An 18,413-nucleotide genomic window follows, 5' to 3' on the forward strand; every position below is an offset into this window, starting at 1 on the left:
TTTCTCCCTCCCTAAGATGGCGGCGTAACACAGCCGTCACAACCCCTGGGGACCGCTTCAGTGTTTTCACTTTACGCACACTTCCGCCATCGGCCCGATGACAGACCTTTGGTGCACTGATCTCCCATACTTATACGTGCTCCAGAAGGCCGACAATTAACCGGTGTCGTTACAGCAGAGGGCAAGTACTAATCCTATCTACAGAGAGGTTTAGAAGCTAGGTATTCCGGTTTCCCTGTGTGCAAGGCTATGTGTGTCAGGCAGGCAGTTCTGAAGCTGGCCCGCATTTCCACTGGGAGCCATTTTAGATATCTGAGTGCAGGAGATATGTGGTCGAATTTAGTGACTCCGCAGATCATTCTGGCAGCTGCATTGAGGGTGGTTTTCAGAGGTGCTATGGTGAGAGAGAGCCGTACCGGAGAGGATTGCGTTCCCATAGTCCAGTCTAGACAACAGCAGAGATTGGGTGGCTCGTTTGAGGTCCGTAGGTGGAATGTGTGGTGTGATTTTATTGAGGAGCTTCAGATTGAGGAAGGCGCTCTTAGCTGAGTTCTTGATGTGGTTAGTCATGGATAATTTGTGGTCAAGGGTGATTCCCAGTGATTTTACCGAGTTTGTCAGGGTGACATTCCCGTTGAGTGCATCCACAGCTTTCAGCCAATCTGTCATTTGCAGGTTTTCGTCCTTGTTGGAGATGAGGAGGATCTCGGTTTTTCCTTGATTCTAGACCACATACCTGAATCAGGGTAATATCACAGGGTGTATTGTGTGTTCTTGTGGCGAACCACTGTGCTCACATCTATTCCACCGTTTAACTATCTCCCTGGTCCTGACGAAGCGCCATAGGATCCACTAGGGACCGACTAGGCATGAAACATGTCAACCTGATTAGACCGGATTGCACATTCAATTTGCAAAAACGAACTAACTCTCTATGGCAGAGTTACAAGCTCCTTTTTGCCTGTTTTTAATATATCGTACAAACCCAAGAAAAAATTTCTTTGTGGGTACCGGCACAGTATTTTTAAAACCCACTTACACAGATCCCCACACACACGCACTCACCACTGCAACGTTCCTCAAAAAGATCTCCGCCAAAGAGCCCTCTCACTGGGCCTGTGGGGGACTGCAGCGCCGCCCCCACGAGGAAGACAATGCCCAATGATGAAGTATGACACCCTGATGGGTGTGTGAGGGCAACTCTCCAATTAGGAGGAATTCCACCTTCTTCCAACCTTTTTGACATAAAGTAAGATAGGCATTTCTCAACCTACACTTTGAGCCGCTGAATGGGCGAGCTATCATCGATAGGAACAGTTTACCTCCAGTGATTGACACTCTTCCATATATGTTTCACCAGCACCTTCCATTATGCCACAGTGGGACCTCAACCTAGTTCTGAATTTTTTTATTTATCCACCCTTTGAGCCTCTACAGACCTGTCCCCTCAGGCTTCTGGCAATAAAAACGGCCTTCCTAGCGTCAATAATATCCGCCTGGGGTGTCAGTTAGTTACAGTCTGTCAGCACAGCCTCCATAGCTCTACATCTACCCGGACAAGCTAGTCCTTCATACTAGAGCATCTTTTTTACCGAAAATGGTAACTCCCTTTTGACGTAGGCAAATCCATTGCTCTCTGTACTTTTTGCGGTGTGCCTCACTCCTCCATTTTCCGGACCCAAAAAGAGCAGTGTCATTCTATCCTGACCGCACAAAAGAGTTAAAGGTGAACGATCAACTTTTTGTGGGGTACTTCAGAATAAAGAAAGGAAAGGCAGTGCAGAAACGGACCATCCCACAATGGGTATTGTCTGCATGAAAATCTGCTCAGCATTGCCAAAAAGCAACCTCCTGAAGGTTTGTGAGTTCATTCTACCTGAGCCAAATCTGCGACCACTGCATTAGCTCTCTGAGTTCCTGTCCTGGATTTCTGTCAGGCAGCAACTTGGGCTTCCTTGCACATGTTTTCGAAGCACTACTGCCTGGACACTCTGGTCTGGCGTGACAGTCACTTGGCACTTTTGGTCCTACAGGACTTTTTAATCTAATTTGAATTGCAGCCCTGTCTCCAGGGAGGTATTGCTTGGGGATCTATTCAAAAGTAAGGAATCTGCGACTAGAAGTTTGTATCGGATGAACAAGTTACTTACCTTTGGTAACACCTTATCTCGTAGAGACACTATCTAACCGCATATTCTATACCAACCCACCCATATTCCCTACTCTGCGAACAGATTTAAAGTTAAAGGGTTGTTCCCCTTTTAAGGGCCCTAGCTTAATGCACCAATGGTCAGTGTTCTTTGTGGCTCTGCACTTCTAGCATGGAACGTTGCAAAAAGACACTGATGTAAGCTCGCTGGGGTGATGGCTACATAGGTACTGCGCACGTCACTACTGACATGAATGCTGCTACACAGAGCCAAACAATGCCACCTACAGGCATGCAGGGGTACTGCTTACCAAAAATTTCCAGATATAGTCTGACAGCTCGGGAATATTCTAAGGCAAGCAATCTGCGGCTAGATAGAGTCTCTGCCAGATAAGGAATTACTGAAGGTAAGTAATTTGTTCTATATGTCCTCAAACCGGTGGCCTGTGGCAGAAGATAGTTTATTCTAAGGTGTATCTGGAGGAGGTAACAGATGTACGGAGGAACAAAGAGATTCGAAGATCTGCCCGGATGGACTACATAACACACCTCCTTTAAATAACTGCTAATATGTGAGTGACGCACTGCATTGTGTTCATAATTGATATAATTGAGATAATAAAATGTTGCTGCTCATAGTATGTGACTACTTGGGACATGCAGGTGGCCTGAGGTAGGGTCCTCCTGTGACCAGCAATGTGTCGGATCTGTTCAGTAAGAACCGACCTGTATGATTGGTATTGATTTAGTAAATGTATCGGTGTCCTTTAATAACCAGCTGAGTAGCAGGCCCTTTCATACATTATGTGCATGTCCCATTAGTTATAAAGGACGAAGTAGTAAATGTATTTATTTATTTATTTATTTTAAAAATGTATAAAGCGCAACATATACCCGTGGGTGTCTTGGCGCTGTGACTCTGCTAAAGATCTCTGATTAAGCATTATCTCCATTCGGAAGTGATACCCTGGACTATTATTGGTCAAACAACCAGGTTTTCAGCAGTTTCCTAAACTGAAGTAGTGAGGGTGAAGATTTAATTTCCTTTGGAAGAGTATTCCAGAGTCTGGCCGCGGTGTTAGTGAAGCATCTATCGCCCCATGTGACCGTCCTGGTACGCGCCACTGCCAGTAGATGCCTCTGTTCAGATCTTAAAGATCTGTTAGGTAAATAGTAGAGAAGTTTCTGTTTGAGAAACGCCGGGCCATGACCATTAAGAGCTTTAAAGGTGAGGCACAAGGTTTTAAATCTGATGCAATTTCTCACCGTTAGCCAGTGGTAGTTCCTGATTACTTGCTTGATGGAGTGAAATTTAGGAGTGCCGGATAGTAGCCTTGCTGCAGCATTTTGGATGAGTTGCAGCTTGGCTACCATCCGTACCTGCGCATTTGCAAATAATCCATTGCAATAATCCAGAGAGGAAAGACCAAGGAGCTCACCACTGTTTTTCTTGCGTTCTCTGGAAGATAAGGTAGGGATCTAAGGCTGAGCCTGTTTTTATCTGTCTCATGAGATCTATTATTTTCTCTTTCGATACCTCCCTGAATTTGGAAAATGAGCAATTGGGGGCTTTTCTTAGTTGTTTAGGTTCCATGTTTGTATCAGTTTTAGTTTAGTAAATTGGTATATAATATCATGTGATGATACAGGTATTATACCGGATTGAGACAGGATGGGCAGTTTCAATGACTTAAGTTAGGTACTTTAATTCCTCATGTAGTTGGAAGTTGGAGGTAAGGCAGATATTGTTTACTGTTTTAATGATCTGTGAACAGGGGCTGTAGTTTAGAGTCGCCTATTTTACCTGTCAGGTCGAGGATTTTGTTTCTTGATAAAATAAGCCGGTATCTTGCAGGTCCTCATCTGGTAGAAATGGTGAATTGGCTATTGTAGTTTCTCGGTTTCAATCATTTTATGGCTTTCAGGTACTGTAGGGCCTCCAACAAGACTGAGTCTGAGCTAATTTTAAGTACTTTCGGCAAAACTGCCTTTCGCACAAAGAATCAATCACACATAAATCTATGCATAAAAACAGATACTACAATACAATTACATTTAAATTAATCTAATGCAACTTAAAAGTAATTGAATTCACTGTATCTCGGCCAAATTCGTTGGATATTTGTGTTAAAAGTAGTTACTTTTTCTGCTTCATTGATTTCAAGGCCTTTTGGGTTTTAGGTTACATACTCTTAACTCCTTAAAGGGAAACAGGTGGTATTTTACATGAGGAGGGCAATGGTGTCACTGGGTTTGAATGGGGTTACAGGAATGTTCATAGAGGCCTGCAAGTTTTTTCCCCGGAGTCCTTTGTAGCTTTAATGCGGACGTTGACACTCCCGTCTGCTACCTTCTTTTGCCTCTTCCCTTATGGAGAGATGTCAATACATAGGCTCACTAACAAGTCTTATATGGTTTCTACTACACACATTCATATTTAGATCCGAACTCTTCCGAACTGTTAGTGATAACAATTTAGATGACAACTTTTTTGCCTATTTGCAAATGACTGAAAAAAGGGGTTTGGTTTTGTGTAGGTGTGACAGGGTCTGGGTAGCTTCTTATCTCCCGTTTGAAAATTGGCTCTCACTGCCGGCCAAGGCTCAGGTTAGTAATGTCGGGTTTAAATTTACTCCCACTTTTAATCAAATGTCTCACCTCAGGATTGCTGCTTCTTTTGGCTTCTCCAAACTGCAGATAATGAAGTTGTACTATACTGACTTTGGAATAAGAAACGTTTACTTCTGCTATTGGTGTGGCTTCTGATCTTGATTACGATGATGTTCTCAACCTACGGCAACCAACAGAAATGTCTGCCTATCCCCAGCTGGTACAGTATAAAGTGGGTCAGCGGTTACTGCCCCTGTTGTAATTTGCCTGGTTAGTTCGGCACCCTCTGTATGTGATTTCTTTCGAGCAACACGTGCGTTTCAAAGTACTTTACATGGCTTTTCTGGATTTACATTAGACTACTTTCTAATTACTTCAGAAAACAGCTGTCCCTTACTACCCTCTCGGGGTACTTTGCTCTTCACATACACCGTTTTCGTGCTCGTTCTCAGAGTCTGGAACAGAAGACCTCCTTTTCCCGTAATCGCTCCTGGTCTTTGGACCAATGTTGCTCTAATTTTTTTTCTGTGTAGGGTTTCTGTGCACTGCAGCCATGGCTGTGTGCACCAGGAACCAGACCACGCTTGTGCGCAGCGCCAAATATCAGTCCAAACTTTTGCTTTAAAAAACTGAAAAGACGGTGCATTTCCACACATACAACCCACGTTCAAGGGCTTAAGGCAGATTTGCTATTTGGATACACACGCCATGACATGAATTGGTTACACAGGCGAGTACACTTTAGGTTTAGAAAACCACAAGACTCCAACGGCTGATGGGTCCATAGACTGCCTGAAGTACATGCAGTTCTCCAGCTAAAAATGCCATTATAACAGAATGGTCAGAATGAAATTGGGGGAGAAGAAATTAGATGGGCGATGGGGAGAGCCTGCAAGCTGACAGGGATAACTGACATACTTTAGTTAGAACCTTCCCAGACTTAGTGCAATCACATAATATCCCACATACCCAACAGTGGAGACATGCTCTACTGGTGCACCCAATACGTGGAAAACTGGGTCCATGACCTATCTACATACCACAGTCCCCAATTCTTCAATATCTAATCACCTGGAAGGAATATGGTGGGACGGATTCTGGCTTATATACAACTCTAATTGCTAAGATCTTGCAAGCCACCTCAAATGCACTTCATAATTGGAGGGAAGTGCAATTAGACACAATTCTTTGAGGGGTATTCAGAGGAGCCATTAGAAGAACATGTTTGAGGGTTAAGGGAAGCCCGCCTGAAAGATAGTTATTTTACAATACTACATCAATGGCAGTGGACCACCAAAAGACTATGCCTCCTCCTAACCCAACCCTTTTTTCTCTATGTTTCTCTTTCATGTGTCTTTCTTCTCCTTTTGTCTCTGTCTCCTCCCATTGCTCCCCTCGTCCTCTTCTTTTTGATTTTCTCTTCTTCTGTCCTCACCTCTCGTCTCCTTACTTGTTTTTTCTCTTTTCCTCCCTTTTCCCGTTTTCCCTGATCCTTCAATCACACGTGATCTTTGTTACTATCATCGCCTTGTCTCATCCCTCTCCCCTTATTCCATTTATCTCTCCCTCCATTTTGCCCTACTAACTCTCCTGTCCATTAGCCTTTACCTCCCTTTCACCTCTCCTAGAGGCTCTGTCCTTCCCTATCACTCCTTTCCTTTTATTTCCCTACCTCTCTCTCTTTCCTCAGTGTTGTTTCCTTTCTCGCTCCTGGACAGTTGCTACAAGATTAAACTGGTTTTAGTTAGCATTAGTTTGGACAAAGAAAATCAATCTTTTGGACCAACATTACCCAGATGAGTGCCACTAATACTCCTTGCTCATACAGCTTTCTGCACAGGGACTGGAGCCTCGCTGTCTGTGCAGCCATGTCCACAGGACAGCCGGAGAAGAGGCAGTCTAGCACAGCAGGATATCTGTGTAACCTCTTCACCTGGGCACACGGGAAAGTTGCCCTGCAGTCTGTGTCAGGAAATACAGGGTTCTACACTATGTAGTAAGCAGCCCCTACTCAGGCAGTTCTCCACAGGAACAGGCACTCCCCTGAGCTGTAAAGCCTGGTCTATGCAGCCACACTACTCTATATTAATGGCTCTACTGAAAAGCCATTCAAAGTGGTGGACTTAATAGACCAGTTTGGGGCAGAGTCTAACCATACAATGCTGGTGGCAGAGGAGTTCTTCTGTTCAGGTGGGTGAAGGTCATGTATGCATGTAGCTATATTAAACTTACTACAGGCTCCTCATCGGGAGCTTCTTACCCCAGCTATGCCCTCTACAATTAATAATGATTATGATCAAAGATGTCTAGACTGTAACCCCGTCACAGTTTTCATTGGGCAGGTTGCAGATCGTACTAATGTGCAGACTGGGTACCACAATTAGAGTTTGGCCGAGTAAAAGCACCAACAAAAATCGGTGGTGCTCCCACCCCTTAAAACTCACAATTCCTCTGCTCTCTTTAGACTCAAGGGAAGGCCTGCCTGCTAAAGGTCCACTGATCAATGTAATTCTCAAAGCACGCCTATTAGAAAGGTCCTTTCATTGTACTTTTTCTTTTTTACTGTTTGAGACTGCTTAGCAAGGCCAAGGCGTTTCTGAACAGGAGACAAGAGAAATTACGCTTACACTGGAAGAAACTCCCAATGTAACAGGGCATAGGGTTTTCGCTAAGCAAATTCCCACTTTAGGCATTTGTTTTAGAGAAACAAAAACATTACCAAATGCATGTAAACATGGTGCATACTTAGCAAAGCTTCAACACTGTCAACATAGTCTCTGTCAATGTAACCCTGCTGAAGGCACACATTCCTGGGTTTCTGGAGAGGATTTCTAAATATGGATGGCAGTCATCTGCAAGGGGAGCAGTGACCATAGCTTCTGCGGACCTGGAGGGCGTGGGGGTCTCTGGCAACCTTTAAATGAGGTCCTTAGTTTTAGGTGCTGTCTGTGATACACGCCAAACTTTGCACGCTTCCAGATGTATACATCATACACCATCTGAGTTCATTACAGAATACCAATGTCTCTGTGGAGTTACCTTATATAAACCTCATTATCATTAAAAAGTCATAAACCACTGTGTTTTGACTTGAGTGGTAATATCGAATGAAATTGATCAGAGAGAAGTACCTGTTTAGGAATTATATAGGCATTAATCGTTAATAGGTTTTAATCGTCAACGTCACTCATCATTACACTGTAATTATGGAAATGTCACATTTAGCAATCTGAAACCTTGGCAGCTATACAGCGTGTACTTACACGCTGTGATTTTAAACTTGCTCCTCTCTTTTGTTAGTAAAGCGCTGTGCGGGGAAGACTGTGGGCTTTTGTTGAAGTATTTGTGTTAATCACAGCCCCTTCACGAGCTGTGATTAACATGATTACTTCAACAAAAGCCCACAGTCATCCCCGCACCGCGCTTTACTAACAAAAGAAAAGAGCGAGTTTAAAAACACATTGTGTACTTACGCAGTGTTTTTAAACTTGATCTACTCTTTGATAGTAAAGTGCGGTGCGGGGAAGACTGTGGGCTTTTGTTGAAGTATTCATGTTAATCACAGCTCGTGAAGAGGCTGTGATTAACACGAATACTTCAACAAAAGCCCACAGTCTTCCTTGTACAGCGCCACGCCAAAGCCATTCATCGTGTCCCCCAAGCCAGCCTTACCTGCACTCTACTGGCAAAACTTCAAAGTGCTTTTTGCGCCGCTCGCTTTTTAAAGCAACGACACAAATTCTCTCACCGGGATGTCCTGTGTATCCTTGCTTCACACACTGGAGTGCACGTTCACAGGAAGAGAGGTGCGCGCGCGCACCTTGTTGGGAACAGTTCTTTGGACTGCCTTCAATCTGGGCTTAGTACTATTGAAGATGGGTTCATTCTACACCACCCACCCAAACCTATGGGATGGACTGACCACTTTCTCATCAAATTCACGATATTGGTAAACAAACTGCCCAATAAAGATTTGCCGCCCTCTTGTCTTAAGAGACCTTGGCATAAACTACAAACTGATGATCTCTTCACCACCCTAGGAGAATTCCATCACGAAGCCACTAATGATATTAGCACGTCCTATGCTGCTTTTAAGGACTGGATCATTAAAGGACTTGACACCCTCATACCAGCTAAATGGACTAGAGGACGTAGCTCCCCCTCTAACCCATGGTATAATGAAAATCTGAAACTCATGCGAAAAGAATGTAAAGTAGCCAAACGTAATTGGAGAAAAGAGTATAAAGACAGGGACAAAGCTCTCTACCTGTCCAAATTAAAATTATTACAATCAACAGAAGAGTGCCCACACAGGGATGGTAGTGTCAAGCACAGAGATGAAAAGAAAATCAAATCAACCTGAGTAGGAATTCCTCAGGGATTTCTTGAAAGCCCTCACTCACCACCCTGGGTGGTGACATGCTTCATCATCGGGCCCACCAGGAGAAGCCGAATGCCTCCCTGGTGTGCTGCAACGCCAGGTTACTGCGGATCGGGATTTTTTTTGTGACAAAGTGTATGGAAAAAGTGAGTTTAAAAAATACCAAACAGCTTTACCAACCAAAAAACTTTATTCCGTGGTTAGCTGGGTATTGGTTAAAAGGTATGTGCAGGGAAATGTACCAACTAATGTGTTGGGTGTTTTCCCCTTTTAAATTACAACGGGGTCAACATGTTTCTGCCCTTTAAGTGTATGGATATTACTGGGCATTCGTCAGGACCATGTAATTGTGTACCTCGGTGGTACAGGCGCGCTAAGGCCTGCCCTAGCCTGAGGACGTGACAGTTAAAAAACAGAATTATGTGTCAAAAAAAGTGCAAAAGAACAAACCAGAAAAAAGGGGTTCGAACAAATTTGATGAACCTGTGGTTTGTGTATTAAAAGATCCACACTTCATGGGTCTCGGGAGGGGGGTGGTGGCGACAATGACACACCGCCCGCAACGCCAAACACCCGCTAGGCACCTAACGATCTCCTCGAACCGAACCGGACCAAAGGTTCTGGTTTGTTCTTTTGCACTTTTTTTGACACATAATTCTGTTTTTTAAATGTCATGTCCTCTGGCTAGGGCAGGCCTTAGCACGCCTATACCACCGAGGTACACAATTACATGGTCCTGACGAATGCCCAGTAATATCCATACACTGAAAGGGCAGAAACATGTTGACCCCGTTGTAATTTAAAAGGGGAAAACACCCAACACATTAGTTGGTACATTTCCCTGCACATACCTTTTAACCAATACCCAGCTAACCACGGAATAAAGTTTTTTGGTTGGTAAAGCTGTTTGGTATTTTTTAAACTCACTTTTTCCATACACTTTGTCACAAAAAAATCCCGCTCCGCAGTAACCTGGCGTTGCAGCACACCAGGGAGGCATTCGGTTTCTCCTGGTGGGCCCGATGATGAAGCATGTCACCACCCAGGGTGGTGAGTGAGGGCTTTCAAGAAATCCCTGAGGAATTCCTACTCGGGTTGATTTGATTTTCTTTTCTTCTCTGTGCTTGACACTACCATCCCTGTGTGGGCACTCATCTGTTGATTGTAACTATTACCTGGGGGACCGAGAGTGCCTCTTCCCTCTCTCTCAAGTTGTTGTTATCATTTATCAAATTAAAATTATACCACAAAGCCATACACGCGGCACGCGGGTCTTTCTACGCAAAAGAAATCAACTCCAGCTCCAACCCCACAAAAACCATCTTTAAACTGGTGCAAAAACTACAAAACTGCGGCAATCCAACCTCCTGCATCACCTCCACACAGCAATGCGAGGATCTCGCTACTTTTTTTATAGAAAAGGTGAGGAAAATCTATAGTGCCTTCTCACAAGGACCCCTCTGATCTCACTAACTCCTCTAACCCTTCTATCAAAGGCCCCAGGCTATCACTTCTACCCGAAATCTCCCATGGTGATCTAGCCAAACTCTGTAGAAAGGTTAAGTCCGGCTCCCCGTCAGATCCCATGAGACCGGCTCAATTTATTGAGTCTCTGGACCTTTTCCTCCCCTCCCTGGCCACGCTTCTCAATCTCTCCTTCTCTTCGGCAGTGGTCCCAACTTGCTGGAAACAAGCATGGGTCACCCCCATTATTAAAAAGCCGACCTTAGACCCCACAAAGTCGGAATACTTTAGGCCCATCTCGTTGCTCCCCTGGGTGTCTAAGCTAGCAGAAGCTCACGCAAACAACGTCCTGTCACACCACATGGCCCAAAATAACATCTTGGACCCATCTCAGAATGCGTTATGGCCAGGTCACAGTACCGAGTCTGCCCTTCTGTCCACCACTGAACATCTTCGGAAGATATTAGATGCCGGTCATAGTGCTGCGCTGATTCTGCTTGACCTCAGCGCAGCCTTTGACATTGTTTCCCATAACATACTGCTCAAACGCCTGGAAGCTATAGGGATTAGTGACCTGGCCCTCGACTGGTTCCGCTCCTTCTTGACGGACAGATCCTTCCGGGTCTCAGCTACTCTGTTCATTTCCCGATCTCACTCCATCGGCCAAGGAGTCCCTCAGGGCTCTGCACTCAGTCCATCCCTTTTTAACCTTTATGTGCAGCCTCTCATGGCTGTGGCCAGAGAGTGGGACCTCACGCTGGTGTCGTACGCTGACGACACTCAGCTGTTCATCACCCTCACTGAGGGCCCCTCAATCTCAGCCACGACATTTAGGGATGGACTGGCTGCAATTGCCCAGTGGATGACGGGCAACTGCTTACAGCTGAACGCAGGGAAAACGGAGGTGCTGCTCCTCGGAAAAAACTCCAGTTGTTAGAGCGACCACTGGTGGCCTTCCTTGCTGGCCCCATCCCATCACCAAAAACTCTGGTAAAAAACCTGGGTGTTTGGTTGGACTCCTCACCGAGTTACCAAACCCACACAAAAAAAGTGGCTGGTACCTGTGTGGGCCTGCTGAGAAGCCTCAACCCTATACTTGGCTTCTTTGATCCCAAAATGCGCCAGCTCATAATCCAATCCATTATCCTCTCTCGGTTGGATTACGCCAGTGTCCTACTTTAAGGCACCAACAAAGCAGAGATAGCAAGGCTACAACGGGTACAGAATTCAGCGGCTAGGGCTGTAGTGGGTCTTCCCAGGAGGTGCTCCGTTAGAGCCACCATACAAAGCCTTCACTGGCTCCCGGTTGAATCTAGAATCCAATTCAAGACCCTCACCACTGCTTTTAAAATTCTCAAAACTGAAGGCCCTGAACTCCTTCGACCGCTTTTAGTACTCTACACTCCTCAACGCAACCTGCGTTCCCTGGGTCAACATCTGGTAGTGGTTTCTCGAACGAAACTCTGCCGTGTTGGGGGGCGCTCCTTCAGAGTTTTGGGAGCGAAACTCTGGAATTCCCTGCCACCGAACATTCGCTGCCTGGACAACCTGTCCGCCTTCCGGAAGGCAATTAAAACCCATCTGTTCCCACTGTCTTAAGCCATCTGTCTCTTCCTCCCCTTCCACTCAGTAGGTTATTCTATGGTTCTCAGCGCCAGGACGCCTCATTGCTGGGGCAGCTGTCGCGCTCAATCAAACTCATAACATAACATAACATAACATAGGCGTGTAAAACATCTGTTCTTCGTTACAATTTAAGTCCTCTTGTAGTTTCAGCTTAATCTGACCTCAGTTTCTAGTTGCCTTTGGATATCTAGCTGCACTTAAGGATACTCGTACTCTCGCATATCCACTTTGTTCCTTACATTTGATTACTGCATCCTCTTTCCTTCAAGGATTTTTTGGGCTTTTTACTGGTTCATTGCTACAATCATTATAATTTCTTTATTTGCCCTTGGTCTGCTTTGCCATATTTATTTTTTGTTTGCTTATAAATATTGTTAAATCCAGCATATAGTTCCTAACCACATATGTATTAGCTGCTTTGTATACGAACATGAACACGCCTATATGGTAGCTAAGTGTCCGCCACGGTTTGTGATGAGCTTTGTTTCTCCATTGTTTTTTTTGTGGTAGATCATTCCAGGGAAAAAGTATGCAGCCCGAGTAGCTCCTAACCACCTGAATGTTTACATAAACCTTGCAAATTTGATCCGTGCAAACGAGTCACGCCTTGAAGAAGCTGACCAGCTATATCGGCAAGCAATAAGCATGAGACCAGACTTCAAGCAAGCTTACATTAGCAGGTACTATTTATGTTTGAGCAGTAGACCAGAGCTACTATTCCAACCACAAGTACTCACTTTAAGAAATGCAGTATGGTTTCTGACTTTCATTTACACCTGGCCAGCAAATGCATGCACTTTACCATCTAGGTCTGTAGTGCATGAGCAATTCAACACACTAGTATTTTTGTTGTGTCTATCTGTCCCTTATCACCTAATTAAAGCTATGTTGGTTGCTAGCTGTTCAGGCTTTCCTGGGAGCCACATAGGTATTCCAGAGTTAACCCAGCCTCAGTTTGTGGGCTAAGAGGGGTGGGGGGGAGGAGTGATGCTACATTTCACGTTTTTGCCGGGATCTTTAATGCACTTTAAATCAGCCTGTGCGCATCATCTGCTCTTCTATTTATTGGCTCCCTTGAGCCAACCTGACATGGTGACTGAGCCTCCTGATGTTATGCCACTCAGGGAGAGGAGTGTTGACGTGTATGACCCTTTACGACCCTTCTAGGCTAATGCATACATTTCCATTTCCACACTTATGTTCAAGTCTGCAATACAGGCACAAGACTTTTCTACCGCTTTCTTAAATGTCATATTCTCTTGTGGCAGCTTTGCACTAGATTATGAGTTGTGTAGGGAACATGCTATGCCAGCTGCTCGTTCCATCATGTCTCTTTGAATGAGTGATGCGCTGGAATTTTTGCCTGATGCATCCCCTTTTACATACACTTGAGTGCTAAAATTGCACAGTAGCAAGATGCATGTATGGATGGCAATTTAAGCACAATAATCTCATTTTGAACATGCATGAATTCTGTGTGAATTTTCACGCATACAAAGTGCGACCCTGTGCCAGCACAGAATGGGGAAAAAGGTTTTATGATTTGAGCCTACAGTGTTTGTTTTGGACTCTGCTGTTTCTCACAGTGTGACATGGGTGCAGCTAGATTCTGTTGAGGGCCAACCCTAATTTTTACTTCAAAGCAATCAATCTACCTAAATTATGATGGTTTCTGTTTAATTCAAAGGTGGGTGGTAGTAGACCTGCTGAGCCATCCCCCAGCTTGTCCTTCCTCCTCACCTTTGAATAATTTCACGATTCACAGAAAGTATAGTAAAAATGTTTCTTTCTACCTGCAGATTCCTCATCTCTTGACTTCTCCAGGCACATATTGAGTGTGGAAAAGTTGAAATAGTTCTGCTGCACCAACAGGTGGTTCCATGGCTCTGACTTGACACTATGGTCATTCCCCGATGTAGCATCACAGAGGTGCATGTAGCACCAACCCAGCTCAGTTTCTTTTTTTCTGAAGTGTATTGTCTTGCTGTGTATTGGCACCATGTCCCTCCTGCGGTTTCATGATTTAAAGTGTACTCCTGCCAGAAATGGATTTTGCTCTTGAAAACCCACATTTTCTGTTTGTGATGCTTGGGGCCCACAACCAACTCCAAGTCGTAAAAATTGCAGCCACATGCATGCTTAGGCCATCAGGAGCAAGAGCTCTTCATGGAGTTGGCATGCAGTGCCTGCTGTTCCCCTCACCGCTCTAGATTTTGTTCTGACTTGCCTTCAACCGTTAAATCTTTTAAGTGTGCCACTTGCAAGGACCAGGACAAGTCATACCGTAATGAGCACAAGAACCACTGCAAGAGAGATTCTTCTGCTTCTCAACATTGTTCCCACTTGAGGGGAATATCTTCCATTTGGAGGTGTCTTTACCCACCTTCAAACTCCATGCTGGTGTCAGAGGCTGTATTTTTGGGGATGCAGCTGGCACCAAACTCCACTAAGATTGCTGCTTTCACAGTGCTATGCTGTCCATCCTCCCCCTAGTACAGGCTCCCTCTTGTGCACCTTTGAAACCACCAAACTGACTTTAGACTACCAGTGACCCCAGTCTGCCCTGTTTTGATGCTATTTCAATACCAGTAGCTTCTCTTCCCATACCAGATGCCTGCTGGTTGATTTGACACTGCGGTGTGCGCCATATCCATCATCGTAGCTTCCGGTGCGGATTAATTTTTTTATTTAACATTTGTAGGGCGCAACGAATCATCCCCAGGGGGATCTCTCGGCGCCCGGCAATACTGAGAAAACAGGCCCATTGGCCAGCCTATGCTCCTAAAACAGCCAGGTCTTTAGGCTCTTTTTGAAGTAAACCAGGGATGTACAGCCCCGCAATGCTTCCGGTAGCCTGTTCCAGTGGAAGGGGGCCAGATGTGAGAAAGCCCGCCCTCCCATTCTCACTTTGTTGATTTTGCACGGGGCTAAGAGATTTTGGTTACTGGATCTTAATTGACGCCCCGGCACATATGCTCTTACTTTCTTTTTTAGGTATGCCCGACCCAGGTCTTGCCTTGCCTTGAACACCAGGATCAAAAGTTTAAAGACTGCTCTTTCTTAACAGGCAGCCAATGTTGGGACTGCATTGGCTGCATTTCTGATGAGGTCTAGGTGTAAGGTGCTTAGATTCCCTAGCACATGTTCAAAGTGAATCCTACAGAGAAATTACAGCAGTAGTAGGTCAATGCAAATATAAACACAAATCACAGTGGAAACTGGATTCTTTTATTTTCTTTTGTAATCTCTTCAGATTGTGAGCCGTGAGCCGACACGTGTGTCATTGCTTCTTGTTTTGAATATACATGCAATAAGGCTAAGTAGAAACGTAGAATGCAATCACTAATGCTGTATAGTCCGCACCTGTACATCTTTTATACAATTCTATATAAAAGCCTTCACCGTGAAGCATCCACAAATTTGGTCATCTTACTCCTAGATATATCATGGTCATGCCATTTCACACCATGATATTAATTCCATTATACTGTGACACGTGAAACACAACAAGAAGGTCTGGTGCACATATGATACCAAAGGTCCAATTACCCACTACTGTGTGTCATGTGGTCCTTTACACTCTAATGTGGGGCTATCGCACCCTGTTGCTTGCACTAATGAATAGAAATGTCAACTCCAAACAAAACCAAAAACGTTTCTGATTATTTGAATGCAAGTAGTATCCCCTTATGAGTATGTGATCTTGCAGACACAGTATATTGTGGAATCTGAACGTAATGAAGGTAGAATATAACTTGCATTGAGGACTGTATTTTGTATTACTTTTTGTTTTAGTAACATTACCAGATTGGTTTATGAATTTGCAATGAATAACTTGTAGCTACAGCTTGAAGAATAACCGGATATGTGGTAGTAATGTGAATTACACGTTAAGCTCATTTGGTTTTTTCCATATGATGAAACCCCACTCTGGGTATCAGATAAAGGATACATGAATTCAGAATATAAATCATAATATGGGTCAAGGTACAACTGATTGTCAAATGGATATATTGCACTACACATAAATGTCCTACCTTGTAGTAGTGGGTAATTGGACCTTTGGTATCATATGTGCACCAGACCTTCTTGTGTATTAATGTGTCATGGTATAATGCAATTAAGATCATGGGGTGAAATTGCATAACCATGATATATCTATGTGTAAGATTACCAAATTTGTGGATGCTTCACGGTGAAGGCTTTATATAGAATTGTATAAAAGATGTATAGGTGCGGACTAGTGATTTTATTTATTTATTTATTTGGAGCATTTTGTATAGCGCACAGATACCCCAACGGGGTGTCCCAGCGCTCCTGTGGGTAATGAGACTGTATCTGACTCAGATGGGACTAACAGAAGAGATAGGTTTTTAGAGCACTCCGGAAGGGGGGTTCCTCCTGGATGGTCCGAATGGACAAAGGTAGTTTGTTCCAGTGGGTGGCGGCACAGACTTGGAATGTTTTTCCCCCAGAACGAACTTTTTTGAATCTGGGGGTGGTAAGGAGATGTTTAGAGCTGGAATGGAGAAGTCTGGTGTTACTGTAGGGACGGAGGCAGGAGGATAGGTATGCAGAGCCTTTTCCCTGGACAGCCCAGTGGGCTAGGGTAAGTGCCTTAAATTCCGCCCTTCTGTGAACGGGAAGCCAGTGTAGCTTATGCCGGTGGGGAGTGATATGCTCACGAAGGGGGAGGCCGCAGACCAGACGAACAGCAGCATTCTGGACTGTCTGGAGACGCCGTTGAAGGCCCAAGGAAAGTCCAAGGTACAATCCGTTGGCATAATCCAAATGGGAGGTGATTAGAGCCTGCACAATTGTTTTCCTAGTATGACTGGGAAGGAAATTGATGAACTTTTTCTTCATCCTCATCTTGGAGAAGCAGGCCGCGGATACCGTCTGGATTTGTTTTTGGAAAGAGAGGTTGGTATCCCAGATTACCCCAAGGTTTTTAACTGAGTCTTTAGGTGAAGGGGGGTGCGCTCAGTTCGAGGTGCCACCACAAGTTGGAGTCCAGAGGTACGGGCAGGTGGAAAAATACGACCTCGGTTTTGCCGGCGTTAAGCCGGAGGGAGTTGTTGTCCATCCAACTTGCGATGTTGCGGAGGCAGTTTTTCAACGGGTCAAAGGAAGATTGGGATGGGGAGTCATATGAAAACAGTAACTGTATGTCGTCCGCGTAAGAAGTGACCTTGATCCCAGATTTAGCGATGATCTCGGCCAAGGGGGAAAAATAAACGTTGAACAGAAGGGGGCTAAGTGAGGAGCCCTGAGGGACTCCCCACCTGAGCGGGCGACTGTCTGAGGTAAATGGTGGTGTGAATACTGCCTGTGTCCGATTGGATAGAAAGGAAGCAAACCATTCCAAGTCCTTGCCTTGAATGCCTTTTGCCTGCAGACGGTCAAGGAGGAGGGGGTGGGAGACGGTGTCGAATGCTGCATTCTATGTTTCTACTTAGGCTTGAAAAAGTCGCATCTATATACAAAACAAGAAGCGACGAAACACGTGTTGGCTCACAAATCAGCAAGGAATACAAAAGAAAATAAAAGAATCAAGTTTCGACTGTGATTTGTGTTTATATTTGCATTGACCTGCTACTGCTGTCATTTCTCTGTACGATTCACTTTGAACGTGTGCTAGGGAATCTAAGTACTAGAGTTACAGCTTAGGCATAGGATTTGGGGAGGTAGGTGGTTCTCCCCACCCGTTAGCACCGTACCTAAATAGTTAGATCGATAGATACCTGGTGGAAATACCCGTTGGGCGCCTTTCCCTATATACAATACCACCAACTCCTAGGTGTAAGGTGAAATAGCTGGTTGAGGACCAATCTCTCCACAGACACTTTCCGGTGATTCAGTACTTTGGTCGTCTTGAGGAGCTCTTTGACTCTGATTTTAACCACATCCTAATGCCTAACATAGTCTACCATGAAGATGATGATGATGATGATGATGATGATGACAGCAGTGAGGTGGGAAGTCTTCTCCCTCCTACTGGCCCTACTGCCACAGATACGGGTGACTATTTTGCCTTGCAGAATGCCATAGACCCACCTACTTCCCCTGAGGTGGATCTGGCGTGGTCTTTCACTGCCTCCCACTGAGGACGTGTCCTTGTTGACTAATGTTTTTCTCAAGGCTGCTAAAGTACTTCTATTGGCTTTATGAGTAGAGAAAGAC

The 18,413-nt window shown here is 44.8% G+C and overlaps 1 protein-coding gene across 2 annotated transcripts in view; it reads left to right on the plus strand.

Moving 5' to 3' along the window:
• TMTC3 (transmembrane O-mannosyltransferase targeting cadherins 3) overlaps positions 1-18,413 on the plus strand; it is a 570,313-nt gene that overhangs the window by 440,464 nt on the left and 111,436 nt on the right. For both annotated transcript variants that reach the window (XM_086918002.1, XM_086918005.1), the window contains exon 12: positions 12,741-12,910. In XM_086918002.1, coding sequence (XP_086774128.1) covers positions 12,741-12,910 — 170 coding nt within the window. The remainder of the gene's footprint in view (positions 1-12,740; positions 12,911-18,413) is intronic.

The sequence above is a fragment of the Lissotriton vulgaris genome, chromosome 1_1 (genome assembly GCF_964263255.1).
Source record: "Lissotriton vulgaris chromosome 1_1, aLisVul1.2, whole genome shotgun sequence".
Taxonomy (NCBI): Eukaryota; Metazoa; Chordata; class Amphibia; order Caudata; family Salamandridae; genus Lissotriton; species Lissotriton vulgaris.